This window comes from Daphnia magna, linkage group LG3 (assembly GCF_020631705.1).
Source record: "Daphnia magna isolate NIES linkage group LG3, ASM2063170v1.1, whole genome shotgun sequence".
NCBI lineage: Eukaryota > Metazoa > Arthropoda > Branchiopoda > Diplostraca > Daphniidae > Daphnia > Daphnia magna.
This window is the reverse complement of record NC_059184.1, coordinates 11,453,085-11,471,221: the sequence shown is the minus strand read 5'-3', so window position 1 is coordinate 11,471,221 and position 18,137 is coordinate 11,453,085. Positions and strand designations below refer to the sequence as shown.

General features: G+C 36.5%; 2 protein-coding genes and 1 pseudogene across 2 annotated transcripts; 1 reads left to right on the top strand and 2 right to left on the bottom strand.

The window, feature by feature from the left end:
* The first annotated feature begins 1,584 nt into the window (after positions 1-1,584).
* LOC116919823 lies at positions 1,585-16,234 on the top strand. The gene is made up of 4 exons (XM_045171247.1): positions 1,585-1,967; positions 2,029-2,148; positions 15,749-15,904; positions 15,963-16,234. Exons 1-4 carry the CDS (start codon positions 1,787-1,789, stop codon positions 16,232-16,234), a joined length of 729 nt encoding a protein of 242 aa, XP_045027182.1. The 5' UTR covers positions 1,585-1,786.
* On the bottom strand, positions 2,896-5,676 carry LOC116919818 (endochitinase A1-like). The gene is given in 7 exon segments (XM_045170681.1): positions 2,896-2,937; positions 2,999-3,725; positions 3,924-4,047; positions 4,050-4,088; positions 4,153-4,247; positions 5,586-5,594; positions 5,633-5,676. Coding segments are annotated over 7 exon segments (1,080 nt in total).
* Positions 7,365-10,300, bottom strand: LOC116919345 (annotated as a pseudogene).
* Positions 16,235-18,137: the final 1,903 nt, after the last annotated feature.

Genomic DNA, 18,137 nt, shown 5'->3' with positions numbered 1-18,137 from the left:
AAATTTATTAATAGTGAATGTGTCGATCTAATTCTTCTATTTGAAATCACACAGGAAAACCTTTTTACTACACTGGAGAAACACACCCAGACTGGGACCCATCCCTGAATCTTGACAAAGTATATGTTAACGCTAAGTCAGACATGGATAGAGAGTCAAGAAGAGTAATTTTGTGTAGTGTTCAAAGAGGTAATACAAATTATGAAGTATAATTTATTCATATGTTATAACAACAAAAAGTTATATGTTATAGTAATGTTACAAATAAACAAATGAAGAGTAATAACCTTCGCTTTCATCAACAGATTTTTGTTTAAAAGACTGATTGCACACAATGATCCAATTCCCCCATCGATAAATCTCTTGTAGGCCTCAAGGCCCTTGTAAGCCTTTAAATCTTCATGCGTGTATGGAGACTTGGAACATAGCAGGTAATTTACCAAATCAAGATTGGTTAACAGTGGCATTTTTTCTGCGATGCTAAGTCCATTGTACCAATACTCTTCGTGAATTGTATAGGGGCAATCACAACCTACTATTAATAGTTTTGCTGCATACCTACGTTTATCTTCCTGATTTAATGTCGAAACATAAAGAGACAAGTAAAATAATTCTATAATTTGACCGTCACTAGTAACAGAAGAGTCTTGATCTGATAATGGCTACAGAATATCTATTTCAAATAGTACTGTGTAATCCATGACAGCCCTAAAGAAAAGATTTTTTTTTAAATACAAGAAATGTGATCTGGAAACAGAAATTGCTACACATACTAACCAAGATACGTAGCAATTAACTGACACAAAAAAATAAACAAAAATAAAACACTGATTCACAAAATCCACTTTGTATTGGAAAATAACCCTTTCAGCCAATACAGACAACGCAAAACATGACATAAACAACCAGAGAAAATGGCGGACATCGAAGCAATTGACACGCGAAACCGCGATGTGAATTGCCACTGTAGGACAATTTTTTCATTTTGTAACATTGTCATTTGTTCTATCTGTATTAAATATTATTAATTATGTAAATAATTGTAATATTGTATATGAACAAAAATAATAAGACTCCCAAATTAGTTTCAGTTTCCTCATATAAAGTTTTATACCGTACACTCTCATTCTGTAATCAGATGAATACATATAAATATATTTTCATGCAACTATAGTAATATATTACCTTATATTCTTCCTTGTACTCATTAGATTCGTTTAATTCATTTTGTAACTGAATTATTTTATCTACAAGGGTAGTTTTCAATTCAGTCATTAACGGTTTTTTTTGGACCGATGTCATTTTTGAATTTTTAAATGTACTCTTACTATACTTTTCTCATATGACTGAAATATAAATAGCAGAAGTAATTGAAATCAGCATTGTCATTTTTGTAAATAAATTTTAAAATAAATAGTAATATATATAAGAAGGATTTTCCACTCCATGGGACTGCCATCTAGCGATTTACAGGCCTGGAGGAAAACTACACACCCGCAAGAGGCTCTCCCATCGGGTGGGAAAAAACATCATGATTATAACAACTTGGTCTCCGTCACCTAGGCTAACCTTTTGGCTCTGAGAACTAGGTAAAAGGGTTGGCCTAGGACAACCCTTTTACAAGCCTGCTTTTACATGGGATCACGGAATACAACCGTCTTTTGTTTTCTCGTAGAGACTTTTAAGGTGCACTTTCATCGTCTAATTTGAAAGATCCATTTTTTAGCAGTTGATTTCCCTAGCTTATTGTTCACATTTCTGAATCAAAATCTGATCAAAATTCATTATGGAATTGAAAAAGAGTAGGAAAAAAACGATTGTGTGGAAGGAGGAGGAATCGGCTCCCAAAAGATCTAGGAAGAAAGCTCCGGAAAGTGTAATGTCTGAATCAACAAAAACTAGGGTTAAAAAGACAACTTATATTGATGGAATTCAGTCAAAACCCGCCTTAAAAAGCAACAAGTCAGGTTAGTATGGATTCTATACATCAAATTTATCTCAATTAAAACCATCTGCTACACATATTAGGTAACTTGGCTGAAGCTGTTGAAAACCTAAGCGACCAAAGCATCTCAAATTATCTTGAGCCCGTTGCTGGACCTTCATTGTCTGCTGAAGACCCATGCCATAATGCTCAGACTCAAGACTGTAAGTAGAAAGCTTCTTTAATGCTATCACTATATTGTTTCTTACATTGAACTAATCTTTATCGTATACATTTATTCAGATATTCCAATTCCTCTTTACGAGCCTCCCTGCTGCAATTCTTGTTTTTCTTTGGGTTCTATTAGGTTAAGCTGTGCTGGTCCTACAAATATTGGCCTGGATCGCAATTCTAACTTTATGGAAGAAGATTTGCTCAGTTTTTGGCATCAACTCAGGCCTAAAACACCAGGAACATGTGAACGAAAATTTGTTGAAACTCTAGAGTAAATCTCATTGGATAATGACAGGGTTAACTTAATATTCCTGAATTAAAAATAAAATAGTTTTCGTTTAATTTGAGTTTTCTTATCAGGTTAATATCCTAAACAGAACGCTTTTCAACCGTTCTTGGAGAGAATTTGAATTTTATCAGTTCCATACAGGAGCGATCATATAAACGAGTATTATCAATTCTATCAATATAGTGTTACTTTCATAGAACTAATCTTTACCAATCGTATATATTTATGCTGGTATTCCATCCACATTCCGTTATCTGCTTAGACATGGAGTTTGCTTTTTGCTTATCACTGTGTTCCCTGCTTTCTGTGCTTTTTGTTTACTGTTCCCTTCTTATTTCTTGTCGAGAATGATAATATCGTAATAATAAGTAATTCTTTAAAACGTTTCTGTATTGAAAAATCACAATTTAGTGAAGGAATAATTTTAAAACCCCATCCTTGTTTGAAACTACTTGAATGGCTCTTTCAAAATAGTAGTGATAGCAATCATCTAAAAAATGAGATTGATATTAATTTTGATTTTCACTTTAAAATCAAAATAATTCTGATACCTTTCCATCACTCATTTTCAAAAACATTCCTTCTGGACGTTTTACTATATTCCCCTTGAGTGGAGCTTTGACTACTTTCTCTTTGAGTTTCTGCGGAGTTGAAGGCGTGATAGGTGAACTTAGAATTGTGGGGCGAATATCTGGACTGAAAATGGCAGGATTCGCATTCACATTCAAAGTGGTTGGATTCTGACTTGACACACTCGATGAAGGACTGGTTGGATTAAAAGGGGCAGGAGTAATCGTCATGCTACTTGCAGATTGCATAACGGGACTTGAAATTTGAGTCGTTACCACACTCGAACGGGCTCGTTTTTGATTGGACGGACTCTGACTTGACTTTCTCGGTGTAGGAGTGATGGCTTGACTAATAGTGGCAGGAGGATTCGCCATGGTACTTGTTGCAGGTTGCATAACGGGACTTGAAATTGGAGTCGTTACCACACTCGAACCGGCTCGTTTTCGATTGGACGGACTCTGACTTGACTTTCTCGGTGTAGGAGTGATGGCTTGACTAATAGTGGCAGGAGGATTCGCCATGGTACTTGTTGCAGGTTGCATAACGGGACTTGAAATTGGAGTCGTTACCACACTCGAACCGGCTCGTTTTCGATTGGACGGACTCTGAATTGACTTTCTCGGTGTAGGAGTGATGGCTTGACTAATAGTGGCAGGAGGATTCGCCATGGTACTTGTTGCAGGTTGCATAACGGGACTTGAAATTGGAGTCGTTACCACACTCGAACCGGCTCTTTTTTTATTGGACGGACTCTAACTTGACGTACTCGGTGAAGGAGTGATGGCTTGACTAATAGTGGCAGGAGGATTCGCCATGGTACTTGTTGCAGGTTGCATAACGGGACTTGAAATTTGAGTCGTTACCACACTCGAACCGGCTCGTTTTCGATTGGACGGACTCTGACATGACTTTTTCGGTGTAGGAGTGATGGCTTGACTAATAGTGGCAGGAGGATTCGCCATGGTACTTGTTGCAGGTTGCATAACGGGACTTGAAATCGAATAAGACGTATCTGTAATCGAAGTGTTAGCTTTGAATTTGCTAGATCCTTACTAGGGCGCTTTATTCGCTCTGTAGAAATTAAGTCAAATATATGGTAATCAGAGGGATTTGATAGATTTTTTTTTATGATTACCTTTTTGTTTATCATCAAACAGGTGGTGCCAATGATCAGTCAAGCATTTGCCAGTTCTATTTTCCAAGAATTCTGAGGCTATGGATCCGTAAGCTCTAATTGTTGAAGACCAAACAGTATCGTTTGGGCTCGCTGCCAACAAGATATACTCCCCTTTGAATTCTTCTGTTAGGGAATTGAGTTGGATATGTTAAATATTTGAAACAATTATTGTTAAACACTGTAATTTTGTAAAAATTTCTAAATCCTATCTCACCTTGATATTTATTTGTTGAAACCTGTTGTTTTTTGTACGGTTGTGTACTGATGTTACTGGTTGTTTACTTTTCTTGATACGCTGACCAGGCCTGGGGTAGATAGCCTAATAAATGAGAAATGTTAAAGATCAGTTTAAAATTTTAGTTATACTTATTTACCTTTACAAATTCCAGTCTTTTGAAAGCTTTAGTTTGCATCGAATTTTTCGTTTGCAGGATTTTATTTGCGATTGCAGTTTCTGAAATCAACAAAACATTCTCTAATTCTGTGTTTGCTGTGTCATCCTCCTGTTCTGGAGATTCCTCTGTTATCTGTTCTACCATATCAAAATTGCAATCCAAATCAGCATTTTCTATATCTATATCAATATCCATTTCATCCATTACAAACTAACTTATTTCGAAAAAACTCTGTAGCAGACCGTCCACTGAGTCGGTTTGGTTTGGTTTGGTTCCGTTCGGTTCGTTGCAGGTGTTTGATCACGTGGTAGGCTTACGCCCCTCTCATTGGTCATCATGCGTCAAGTAGCCTTAGGCATTATCGAGGTACCATGAACAATTTCAGTTTGAAGCTTTCGTTTGATGCGCCATGTTTTCCTTTAATCGATGGATTTCTAGGAATATACATTCGTTAAAATTATGATCTATGCTTAAGAACCTTCACACATACAAGAGCTTTCACTATTTCGTAAAATAAATTATGTTTCTTTATGAGAAGTGGTCAAACATAAGGCCTAAGTATCGCTATTCATGAATTAAGCCGCCGTCATCAAAGCATTTCATTTTTAATATGATTATTTCGTCACGAATTCAAAATACCCGTAATAGTTAATGGAAAACAGCGTTTTTTTCTGGCGGGGAATTTGTTAACTGTATTCAAGAATATTTTTCCAGACCGTTCTTACGCTCTAACTTACCCCGGCTCTGAGAGCCCAGGCGCGCACGGACTCGGTCAGTTTGAGCGCGCCTCGGCTTTTAGGTTAGTGAACGCGAAAGACCGTCGGGTCCTATGCGCGTTTTGTCCGTTTGCTTCTACAACGCATTTTTTTTATGTCGGACAAAACGTGAACAACGACGATGTTTTAAGCAAAAATGGTCCGCATGCCATTATCGCTGTGCATCGTTTCTTGACATATTCATTCACTAGCCAGGATTAGCCAGGAAAATTGGAAATGCTGTTCCAATCTAATCCCAACAAAGAAAAATTTTTTTTCATTATTTACTTCATATTTCTTGTTCTTTCTCCTCCGTCATCGTTTCCGTACATTTTTCAAATGACTATTGTAATATGTAGAAAAATTCGATCGCTTTATTCTACAACTATAATAGAATAATTTTGAAACCAAGCAAGTGTCACCATCCCATATATGAACTCTACAAGTTTTTTTACTCCACCTTATTCACCTTATTCTTTTATTAGTATAGGATGATCGTATCGTATGAATGTTAAAAGCAGCTGCGTGTCACAAATATGTTGTCGTCAGTTAAGTAAGGGAATCAGTCACGTATTCGATCCCCGTTTTATCTTAAGAGAACAACAGGCGCACGGCACACAATTCAGCATTAAGAGTTTAAGACCCAGGCAGGGACTATTATGGCTTTTTTGTAATTCGGACGCAAGAAGAGATGAGCCCCGATGATGACAGATTAACGTACATAATAGAGAAAACAATCTGAGTATGATTGGGTGTTGTGGCTGCGCAGCTATTATAGACTTATTCGATTTGTTTTTTTGTTTTGTAAAGTCGAATGTTTTTGCTGGAAATAGAATCCACAGCAGTTGACGAGAGTTGCCAATTGATTGATTATTTAGTTTGATATCCTATTTTTAAAAAAATTAAAAATACAATTGTCTCGTTCGTTTTTTTTTTGTGAGATTTCTCTCGTCTGCCGTCGTCGTTCTGAGATGTAAGTCACATTACAATAAAAGAGAAAACGAATCAAAAATTCCTTTTTTTACGAGGCCATTACCAGAGTTTCTCTGTCATGAACCGTTGTCGTAGGCGGGGGATGATATCGACCACGACGATAGAGTATCTCTCTTTCTTCTATAAAGAGAAAGGATTGAGGGAGGAACCAATTTTATCCTATTGGGTAATGACATCCATTCGGATGATTTAGAAGGCCATCATTGGCATCAAAGCAGTGTAGACGTTCCGACGCTCTAACTTCTTCTTCCTTCCTCTTTTCCAACAACATTCATCGATTGTTGTTAAAAAATACGTAAAAAATTACAAAAATACGAATAGAAATACACTGACAAGAAAGCGGATTATTGAATGAATTCAAATAAAATTAACATCAGCAGATAACTTTATTTTTACGTTCTTTTTCCCAAATTTTACAAACATATTTGATTTGTGTAAAAAGAGAAACAATGCCTATTCTTTTTCAGATTCGTCACCGTCTTCCACTTCACTGTATGCATCACTTTCATCATCGGTCAGTTCTTGGAGAGCTTCTAAGAAATATTCCTCTTGTTCGACTCTTTCGAGAAAGTCGTCCGGCTCAATCTGCAGATCCTCCGAAAAGTTAAGGTTGAGAACGTCTGTGAATGCATGCACTGCTTTATCGATTACTTCCAAGATACGGGCAATTTCTGTCTTGGCCAAGACCGACCGGCTATAGTCAAGAAGGGTAACAGGCCTAATTTCTGTTGAAATAAAGTGCTGTAATGTAGTTAAGAGGGTTCACATAATAAGAAAGTTTACTCGTGTAGTTAGTAATATCGTTCTCAAGATCTTTGCATAGCGAGATGAGCGACCGGACGAATTCCCCCATTTCTTTTTTAGTTTGGACAATGGCTTCACTATAACGGAGCGAAAGCATCCATGTGTCGATGAGGTCATAGTCTTCTCCTACAGACACTACAAAGAACAATTGTAATAATTAATGGATTCAAAAAAATGAACATCATATAGAATCAAACATTGTTTAGTGTCATGCCACGGGAAGATTCCTGTATCCAAATTCTGCTGAGATACTTGTATTCCCTTTTTGCCTAATATATCAACGATTGTATCAAGTCTTTTCTTTTTTTTTTGACATTATTTTTCTGTTTGCAGTACGAGCTTTGCATGTATCTAAATATGTAAAAAAGGGGATGCTATAAGAAATGGAGAAAAAACGTTCTTGAAAGAATTTACCAAAAAAATTTGCATTGCGAGCGTGAAGCACTTTCAGCATGTGGCACTCTCCTTCAAGTTCTTTTTGCAGTAGTTGCTCGTCCCAGTCATTAGTAAGATTTTTGCTATTGACCAGTTTTGCCTGTTTCTTCAATCTTTCAAGAATAGAAGAGAGTTCCTCTTCCTTCACGTCACGATGTTCAAGAGTATTTTGCAGTTTTTTTCTATATAAAAGCGATCTTTTCTTGGCCTAAAAGTAAAACCATTCATTCAGTATGTAAAAAATAACTTTTACCTTAAATATCACCCTATTCATCCATAAACAGAGAGCAGTAACCATACGTTTAATTATAATAATCATAAACATAATAATAATAATAACCATAAAATTATAATAATCACATCAAACGTAATTAAAGGCGACCAACAACCAGTAACTTACTTGCTTTGCTTTGGTGTTTAGTAGTTGCCCCTAGGCGCGCCATGTAAGAAAAGACTTGTTCTTGCTCTTCTCCTAGCATATCAGCTCCACCCTTCTCCCAATGTCCATTGTACAGAACCTAAGGTAAACCCCATTGTATGTAACAGTTTACCGAACACAAAAATATAAATGTTTATATACCCTGCAAGCCCATGAAACCGAGAGAGAAATGGTGTCACGTCCTTTGTCAGTTGTTGGTATTCTGGGAACAGATGGCCAACTTTGATGGCAAAAGGCCAATACTTGCACACAACGTCATTGCAGAAAAATTTTGTCCCCATTTCTCTCGATTTAAGATGCTGGAGATGAGTGTGCTTAAAGGTTTCTCCTTTGAACAAATTGGCAGAATATACAACTGTGCCATGAGTACAACTCATCATTTCTAGGCCAGTAATATCAAGATTCCTTTTACTGGAAGTTTCACCCTTGGCCGCCTTCCATGTTGAAGAGCCGCACAGATCATCTCCTTTGGCCTTGTAGACAATGATAACATTATACGTAAGAACAATTTTCACAAATAAAGGTCCATTTACCTTTGGGATCTTCTTTTCGATTTTTGAGATGTGTTTCAGCTGTGTATCGTCGTAAGCCATTCTAACATCTCCATACAAGGATACTCCCAGACGACTGAAACGAGAAGATAAGATTTTAACAACCAGTTCATCAATTAGAAGGATCCTACTCACTCGGATGCTTCCGCAAAGCGATATAGTTTCCTGATGGCGTCTGCATGCATACCATGAGGATGAGGCCCACAAATTTTACATTTACCATGGCGTCGGAAAATCGTCTTTTCTAAAAGGTACTGATAAAATTCAAATTTTCTTCGAGAATGGTTGAAAAGCGTTCTATTTATGATATTCACCTGATAAGAAAAGTAAAATTAAACAAAAACTATTTAATTTTTAAGTCCGGAATATTAAGTTCACCCTGTCGTTATCCAATGAGATTTCCTCTAAAGTTTCAACATATTTTCGTTCAGATGTTCCTGGTGTTTTATGCCTGAGATGATGCCAAAAACTGAGCAAATCTTCTTCAATAAAGTAAGAATTGTGAGATAACGATCCAAGCCAATATCCGGAGAACATGTATTCTTCGTTAGTGGCCAAACGGGATTCCTTGCACACAGAGCACACAAATTGCGTGGAGGTCAAATCGAATCTCCCTTCTTTTGTTATGACAGCTACTTTTGTAGGACCATAGCTTAACCTCATAGAACCCGAAGAAAAACAAGAATTGCAGCAGGAAGGCTCGTAAAGAGGAATTGAAATATCTGAATAAATGTATACGATAAAGATTAGTTCAATGCAAGAAACAATAAAGTTATAGTATTGATATTACTAATTATAATGATCGCTCCTGCATGGTCTACGAACTCGCATGGCCCAAGAGTTAACAGTTGATCGTCAAGTACATAAGTTCTTTTATGCGCGAAAAGTGTGCGATGCTTTTCCAAGTCGCATTTCGCACACAAATGTTGTCGACATTTGCCACAACGAACAACATAGAGAGGTGATGAATGTCAAGAAGCACAACAGAAGGTGCCTCCACTGCAGATTTGCTCTTGGATTTTTTCAAAAAGAGAATCACGTTGCTGTCCGAATTCTTTCGTCTTCGTTTCCATTCGAGTTTTCCAAATCGTTTCAGATTCTTTATATTCTTTACTTGTTCTTGAGTAGCCTGATGTTTTTTTATGAGATTGTCTTGGAGTTCAGCTTCGGCTTCTTGTAGTATTTTGAGTAATTCTGAATCACCTAAATTTGGGGAAAAAAATATTCCGATTCAATGAAAGAAGAAACTCTTGATATTAAAGAAGCTTTCTACTTACAGTCTTGAGTCTGAGCATTATGGCATGGGTCTTCAGCAGACAATGAAGGTCCAGCAACGGGTTCAAGATAATTTGAGATGCTTTGGTCGCTTAGGTTTTCAACAGCTTCAGCCAAGTTACCTAATATGTGTACAGATGGTTTTAATTGAGATAAATTTGATGTATAGAATCCATACTAACCTGACTTGTTGCTTTTTAAGGAGGGTTTTGACTTAATTCCATCAATATAAGTTGTCTTTATCACCCTAGTTTTTGTTGATTCAGACATTACACTTTCGGGAGCTTTCTTCCTAGATCTTTTGGGAGCCGATTCTTCCTCCTTCCACACAATCGTTTTTTTCCTACTCTTTTTAAATTCCATAATGAATTTTGATCAGATTTTGATTCAGAAATGTGAACAATAAGCTAGGGAAATCAACTGCTAAGAAATGGATCTTTCAAATTAGACGACGAAAGTGAACCTTAAAAGTCTCTACGAGAAAACAAAAGACGGTTGTATTCCGTGATCCAATGTAAAAGCAGGCTTGTAAAAGGGTTGTCCTAAGCCAACCCTTTTACCTAGTTCTCAGAGCCAAAGGGTTGGCCTAGGTGACGGAGACCAAGTTGGATTATAACGCCCTGTCATTTGGTTGTTAGACTTTATGGTGTGTAGTTTTCATTTTTTAATACGGATAACTTTTATTGATAAATATTTTATTTTCACTGTACTTAATTTACCTAACCAAATTTCCTGTCTTCTTCGCTTCGCTTAGTTTCTTTAGTAGTTTAATTATAAATTTAGTATTTTAAGTTTAAGTTAACTTAAGTTAGTAAAGTAAAATTATTAAGTAAACTATATATACTTTCATTCACTGTACTTTACTAATTTATTATATTACTATACTATGATATACTTTACTTTACCAACCGAAATCCTTATTTTTCTCGATTTATTCGGGCTTCGTCCCCTTTAGTATCTTTTCTAGTAAAATTATAAGTTAAGTTTATTAAGTTTAAGTTAACATAGGTTAGTTAAATAATTTTATTATGTATAATTTATAGAAAATCATTCACTGTACCATTTATTTAATTACTTTATTATACTATACTTTACTTTACCCACCCAAATCCCCTATTTTCCTCGCTGTGCTCGGGCTTCGTCCCGTTTAGTTTCTTCAGTAGTATAATTATAAGTTAAGTTAATTAAGATTAAGTTTAGTTTAGTTAGTTAAGTTAAAATATTAAGTATACTTTGGTCGGTACTTTAACCATAATGTATAACAACAAAATTATAATATTCATAAATTTTCGTTTCGTCAGTTTTGAACCTGTCTTTAATTTTAATTTTAGAGTGCGTTGTGTTTAGGGATTCAAACGACGAACCAGGAAGGCCATACAGACAAGAGAAATTTGGTCGTTGAAAGCAAGGGTGCTTGTTCACGTGTTTGCTGACAACTGAAACTAATAGTATAACTATTACTGTTTGCTTTTTGTTTACATTAGCAAGTGCAATTCGATTTTCATCATAATTTACTGTGTGCGTTACTTTGTTTTCGTGTAGGGGAGAACGGGGTCAACTTTGACACGGGTCATATTGGACAAAGACCCTAAGTGCTACATGTTATGGAAAATTTTTTTTTTATATATTTTTGTATAGACTGCAATGTTTAACGTTCTAGAAAAAATATTGATTAAAATCGAATCATTATTGTTCTTGTTATGGCAGAATTAAAAAATGGCCCTGTTTGATGTAATATTCTTCCCTATTACTGTAAGCATTTTTAAAGTGAAAAACACTGCAAATGAATAAAATAATTATATGTGAAATAGCCAATTCATTTCTTTAATGATTGATAAAAAACTTAAATTTTAATGCTTTTCCAGTGTTCAGTTATTAACGAAATACTAAATAGCACCGGGTTGGGTCATTTAGGACACACAGTTTTGGGGTCATATCTAGCGCTTGGCCCCGCGCTAATCGGGGAGTTTTTTAGTCGATCCGGTGCGGGGATAATCTTAATCGCGGAAGAGATTTCGGTGCTCGGTGTGGTGATATCGGTGATCGGTGCCTTCCCCGATTATCAATGAATAGTGATCTAAATTGGCAGTTGCCCTACGGCCAACAAGAAAAAAATGTGACCCAAGTCACGTGATTCTCGTTGGCCTATCAGAACTCAAGGTCACTGGTAAGACTAACCCCCTATGGCTGTAGCGGTGCTATCGGTGCAGCACCGATTATAGCACCGTTCCGCACCGAAAAAAGAAATCCCCGCACCGAACTTCCCCGATTCATTTTAATCGGGGAAGCTTAGCGGTGTCCCCGATTAGAATGTGATCGGGGCCGAGCCCTAGTCATATCGGACAACGTCGATATTGGAATGGGAGGTGCTTGTGGAGAAGCCATATACGCCCTTTTGTTTATATAAAACGGTTGTTTAGTACTACCCTCTTTGTTTTCAAAACAAATGGCTGAGATTTGAATATTTTCCTGTGTAATCGTCGAATAGTCATTATGTAAGTTTGCCTTATTTAAGTTTGCCTTTATTTAAAAAATGCTGCGTTAATTGTTAGCTTGTCACACGTAAAAATTCTACACACTTCTAGACCGTAAATAGTGTTTTTCTAACAATATGGAACTTAATTTTTTTAGTAAAATTGGTTAAACTTTGATAAACTAAAAAATAGATTACCAGAGTTAGGTTCAATTGTGACGAAAGGAATTTCTCCCAAAAACTGTGCACTTGGAACGAAAAATGTGGGAACAGCATCGCCCATTTTATTCAACGAAACATTCTGCTAAAAATAAGATATCGATTACAAATCGATACTCGATACTCTGTTAAGCCCTCCCATTTTACTCTACCCGCCTACAAATTTTCCATTTCAGGTTTCAGCCCCCTATTTCGTAAAAATGACATAACTCTCTATTTTTCATTTCTATTGCAAATATTTCAATATGAATGAATAAAATATTGAATAAGCAGTCTACCCATATTTTTTTTTAATTTATTTTGTGTCTCCTTATAAGGAAAACTGGCAGTGTCCAATCTCACACCGTCCCTGTCCAGTTTCGCCCCGCCGTTTAAATAAAAACTAAAAAAACCCGACTTCATTAAAATCCTTATAACTCGTTTATTTTAAGACTTAAAAATTACAAAAAAATTTTGGAGTTACCCAAGAAGGTGCTGCACCATAACTAAAAATAAATATTAGAAAAATAACATAGAAGTCTAAATAAAGAGGAAAGAAATTTTTGGTCCAGTTTGACCCCGTTCTCCCCTACTGTGTGCTGATGCTTCCAAAGAATTACATTCTCAAACCAATTGCATGGCGAACTTTCAATGTTAGAATGTTTGAATTAACATGTACATAACTTGTATTGTAAATAACTTAACATTTTTCCTTCCTATTTCTATTCACAGGTTACCTTCTGTTGGTTTTTCAGAAACCATATTTAGCATATCCATGGCTTCTTCGACTGTGAGTATCACATCGCGATGCAATTTACTTTTTTATTTCTAATGTATTACATGTTTTCTTATTTCTTATTTAGGTTTCTGTATGGAAATTCTTGATGGTTGATTTGTTAACTTCCACTGGGCCTTACGTTGCAACAGTGCCTGATTCCTGGCTCGTTGAGGGAAACAAATGTTACTATCCTAGGTCAACTTGGTCTCCGTCACCTAGGCCAACCCTTTTGCTCTGAGAACTAGGTAAAAGGGTTGGCCTAAAAGTGGAAAAGCATCGCACACTTTTCGCGCATAAAAGAACTTATGTACTTGACGATCAACTGTTAACTCTTGGGCCATGCGAGTTCGTAGACCATGCAGGAGCGATCATTATAATTAGTAATATCAATACTATAACTTTATTGTTTCTTGCATTGAACTAATCTTTATCGTATACATTTATTCAGATATTTCAATTCCTCTTTACGAGCCTTCCTGCTGCAATTCTTGTTTTTCTTCGGGTTCTATGAGGTTAAGCTATGGTCCTACAAAAGTAGCTGTCATAACAAAAGAAGGGAGATTCGATTTGACCTCCACGCAATTTGTGTGCTCTGTGTGCAAGGAATCCCATTTGGCCACTAACGAAGAATACATGTTCTCCGGATATTGGCTTGGATCGTTATCTCACAATTCTTACTTTATTGAAGAAGATTTGCTCAGTTTTTGGCATCATCTCAGGCATAAAACACCAGGAACATCTGAACGAAAATATGTTGAAACTTTAGAGGAAATCTCATTGGATAACGACAGGGTGAACTTAATATTCCGGACTTAAAAATTAAATAGTTTTTGTTTAATTTTACTTTTCTTATCAGGTGAATATCATAAATAGAACGCTTTTCAACCATTCTCGAAGAAAATTTGAATTTTATCAGTACCTTTTAGAAAAGACGATTTTCCGACGCCATGGTAAATGTAAAATTTGTGGGCCTCATCCTCATGGTATGCATGCAGACGCCATCAGGAAACTATATCGCTTTGCGGAAGCATCCGAGTGAGTAGGATCCTTCTAATTGATGAACTGGTTGTTAAAATCTTATCTTCTCGTTTCAGTCGTCTGGGAGTATCCTTGTATGGAGATGTTAGAATGGCTTACGACGATACACAGCTGAAACACATCTCAAAAATCGAAAAGAAGATCCCAAAGGTAAATGGACCTTTATTTGTGAAAATTGTTCTTACGTATAATGTTATCATTGTCTACAAGGCCAAAGGAGATGATCTGTGCGGCTCTTCAACATGGAAGGCGGCCAAGGGTGAAACTTCCAGTAAAAGGAATCTTGATATTACTGGCCTAGAAATGATGAGTTGTACTCATGGCACAGTTGTATATTCTGCCAATTTGTTCAAAGGAGAAACCTTTAAGCACACTCATCTCCAGCATCTTAAATCGAGAGAAATGGGGACAAAATTTTTCTGCAATGACGTTGTGTGCAAGTATTGGCCTTTTGCCATCAAAGTTGGCCATCTGTTCCCAGAATACCAACAACTGACAAAGGACGTGACACCATTTCTCTCTCGGTTTCATGGGCTTGCAGGGTATATAAACATTTATATTTTTGTGTTCGGTAAACTGTTACATACAATGGGGTTTACCTTAGGTTCTGTACAATGGACATTGGGAGAAGGGTGGAGCTGATATGCTAGGAGAAGAGCAAGAACAAGTCTTTTCTTACATGGCGCGCCTAGGGGCAACTACTAAACACCAAAGCAAAGCAAGTAAGTTACTGGTTGTTGGTCGCCTTTAATTACGTTTGATGTGATTATTATAATTTTATGGTTATTATTATTATTATGTTTATGATTATTATAATTAAACGTATGGTTACTGCTCTCTGTTTATGGATGAATAGGGTGATATTTAAGGTAAAAGTTATTTTTTACATACTGAATGAATGGTTTTACTTTTAGGCCAAGAAAAGATCGCTTTTATATAGAAAAAAACTGCAAAATACTCTTGAACATCGTGACGTGAAGGAAGAGGAACTCTCTTCTATTCTTGAAAGATTGAAGAAACAGGCAAAACTGGTCAATAGCAAAAATCTTACTAATGACTGGGACGAGCAACTACTGCAAAAAGAACTTGAAGGAGAGTGCCACATGCTGAAAGTGCTTCACGCTCGCAATGCAAATTTTTTTGGTAAATTCTTTCAAGAACGTTTTTTCTCCATTTCTTATAGCATCCCCTTTTTACATATTTAGATACATGCAAAGCTCGTACTGCAAACAGAAAAATAATGTCAAAAAAAAAGAAAAGACTTGATACAATCGTTGATATATTAGGCAAAAAGGGAATACAAGTATCTCAGCAGAATTTGGATACAGGAATCTTCCCGTGGCATGACACTAAACAATGTTTGATTCTATATGATGTTCATTTTTTTGAATCCATTAATTATTACAATTGTTCTTTGTAGTGTCTGTAGGAGAAGACTATGACCTCATCGACACATGGATGCTTTCGCTCCGTTATAGTGAAGCCATTGTCCAAACTAAAAAAGAAATGGGGGAATTCGTCCGGTCGCTCATCTCGCTATGCAAAGATCTTGAGAACGATATTACTAACTACACGAGTAAACTTTCTTATTGTGTGAACCCTCTTAACTACATTACAGCACTTTATTTCAACAGAAATTAGGCCTGTTACCCTTCTTGACTATAGCCGGTCGGTCTTGGCCAAGACAGAAATTGCCCGTATCTTGGAAGTAATCGATAAAGCAGTGCATGCATTCACAGACGTTCTCAACCTTAACTTTTCGGAGGATCTGCAGATTGAGCCGGACGACTTTCTCGAAAGAGTCGAACAAGAGGAATATTTCTTAGAAGCTCTCCAAGAACTGACCGATGATGAAAGTGATGCATACAGGGAAGTGGAAGACGGTGACGAATCTGAAAAAGAATAGGCGTTGTTTCTCTTTTTACACAAATCAAATATGTTTGTAAAATTTGGGAAAAAGAACGTAAAAATAAAGTTATCTGCTGATGTTAATTTTATTTGAATTCATTCAATAATCCGCTTTCTTGTCAGTGTATTTCTATTCGTATTTTTGTAATTTTTTACGTATTTTTTAACAACCATCGATGAATGTTGTTGGAAAAGAGGAAGGAAGAAGAAGTTAGAGTGTCGGAACGTCTACACTGCTGTGAGGCCAATGATGGCCTTCTAAATCATTCGAATGGATGTCATTACCCAATAGGATAAAATTGGTTCCTCCCTCAATCCTTTCTCTTTATAGAAGAAAGAGAGATACTCTATCGTCGTTGTCGATATCGTCCCCCGCCTACGACAACGGTTCATGACAGAAGAACTCTGGTAATGGCCTCGTAAAAAAATGAATTTTTGATTCGTTTCCTCTTTTATTGTAGTGTGACTTACATCTCAGAACGACGACGGCAGAAGAGAGAAATCTCACAAAAAAAACGAACGAGACAATTGTATTTTTAATTTTTTTTTAAAATAGGATATCAAACTAAATAATCAATCCATTGGCAACTCTCGTCAATTGCTGTGGATTCTATTTCTAGCAAAAACATTCGACTTTACAAAACAAAAAAAAAAAAATCGAATAAGTCTATAATAGCTGCGCAGCCACAACACCCAATCATACTCAGATTGTTTTCTCTATTATGTACGTTAATCTGTCATCATCGGGGCTCGTCTCTTCTTGCGTCCGAATTACAAAAAAGCCATAATAGTCCCTGCCTGGGTCTTTAACTCTTAATGCTGAATTGTGTGCCGTGCGCCTGTTGTTCTCTTAAGATAAAATGGGGGTCGAATACGTGACTGATTCCCTTACTTAACTGACGACAACATATTTGTGACACGCAGCTGCTTTAAACATTCATACGATACGATCATCCTATACTAATAAAAGAATAAGGTGAATAAGGTGGAGTAAAAAAACTTGTAGAGTTCATATATGGGATGGAGACACTTGATTGGTTTCAAAATTATTCTATTATAGTTGTAGAATAAAGCGATCGAATTTTTCTACATATTACAATAGTCATTTGAAAAATGTACGGAAACGATGACGGAGGAGAAAGAACAAGAAATATGAAGTAAATAACGAAAAAAAATTTTCTTTGTTGGTATTAGATTGGAACAGCATTTCCAATTTTCCTGGCTAATCCTGGCTAGTGAATGAATATGTCAAGAAACGATGCACAGCGATAATGGCATGCGGACCATTTTTGCTTAAAACATCGTCGTTGTTCACGTTTTGTCCGACATAAAAAAAAAATGCGTTGTAGAAGCAAACAGACAAAACGCGCATAGGACCCGATGGTCTTTCGCGTTCCCTAACCTAAGAGCCGAGGCGCGCTCAAACTGACCGAGTCCGTGCGCGCCTGGGCTCTCAGAGCCGGGGTAAGTTAGAGCGTAAGAACGGTCTGGAAAAATATTCTTGAATACAGTTAACAAATTCCCCGCCAGAAAAAAACGCTGTTTTCCATTAACTATTACGGGTATTTTGAATTCGTGACGAAATAATCATATTAAAAATGAAATGCTTTGATGACGGTGGCTTAATTCATGAATAGCGATACTTAGGCCTTATGTTTGACCACTTCTCATAAAGATACATAATTTATTTTACGAAATAGTGAAAGCTCTTGTATGTGTGAAGGTTCTTAAGCATAGATCATAATTTTAACGGATGTATATTCCTAGAAATCTATCGATTAAAGGAAAACATTGCGCATCAAACGAAAGCTTCAAACTGAAATTGTTCATGGTAGGGGAGACTGGAGTATGCCGGGACACCGGGTCAAGAGGGACAGTAGGGGGAAAAATAGTAGATTTTA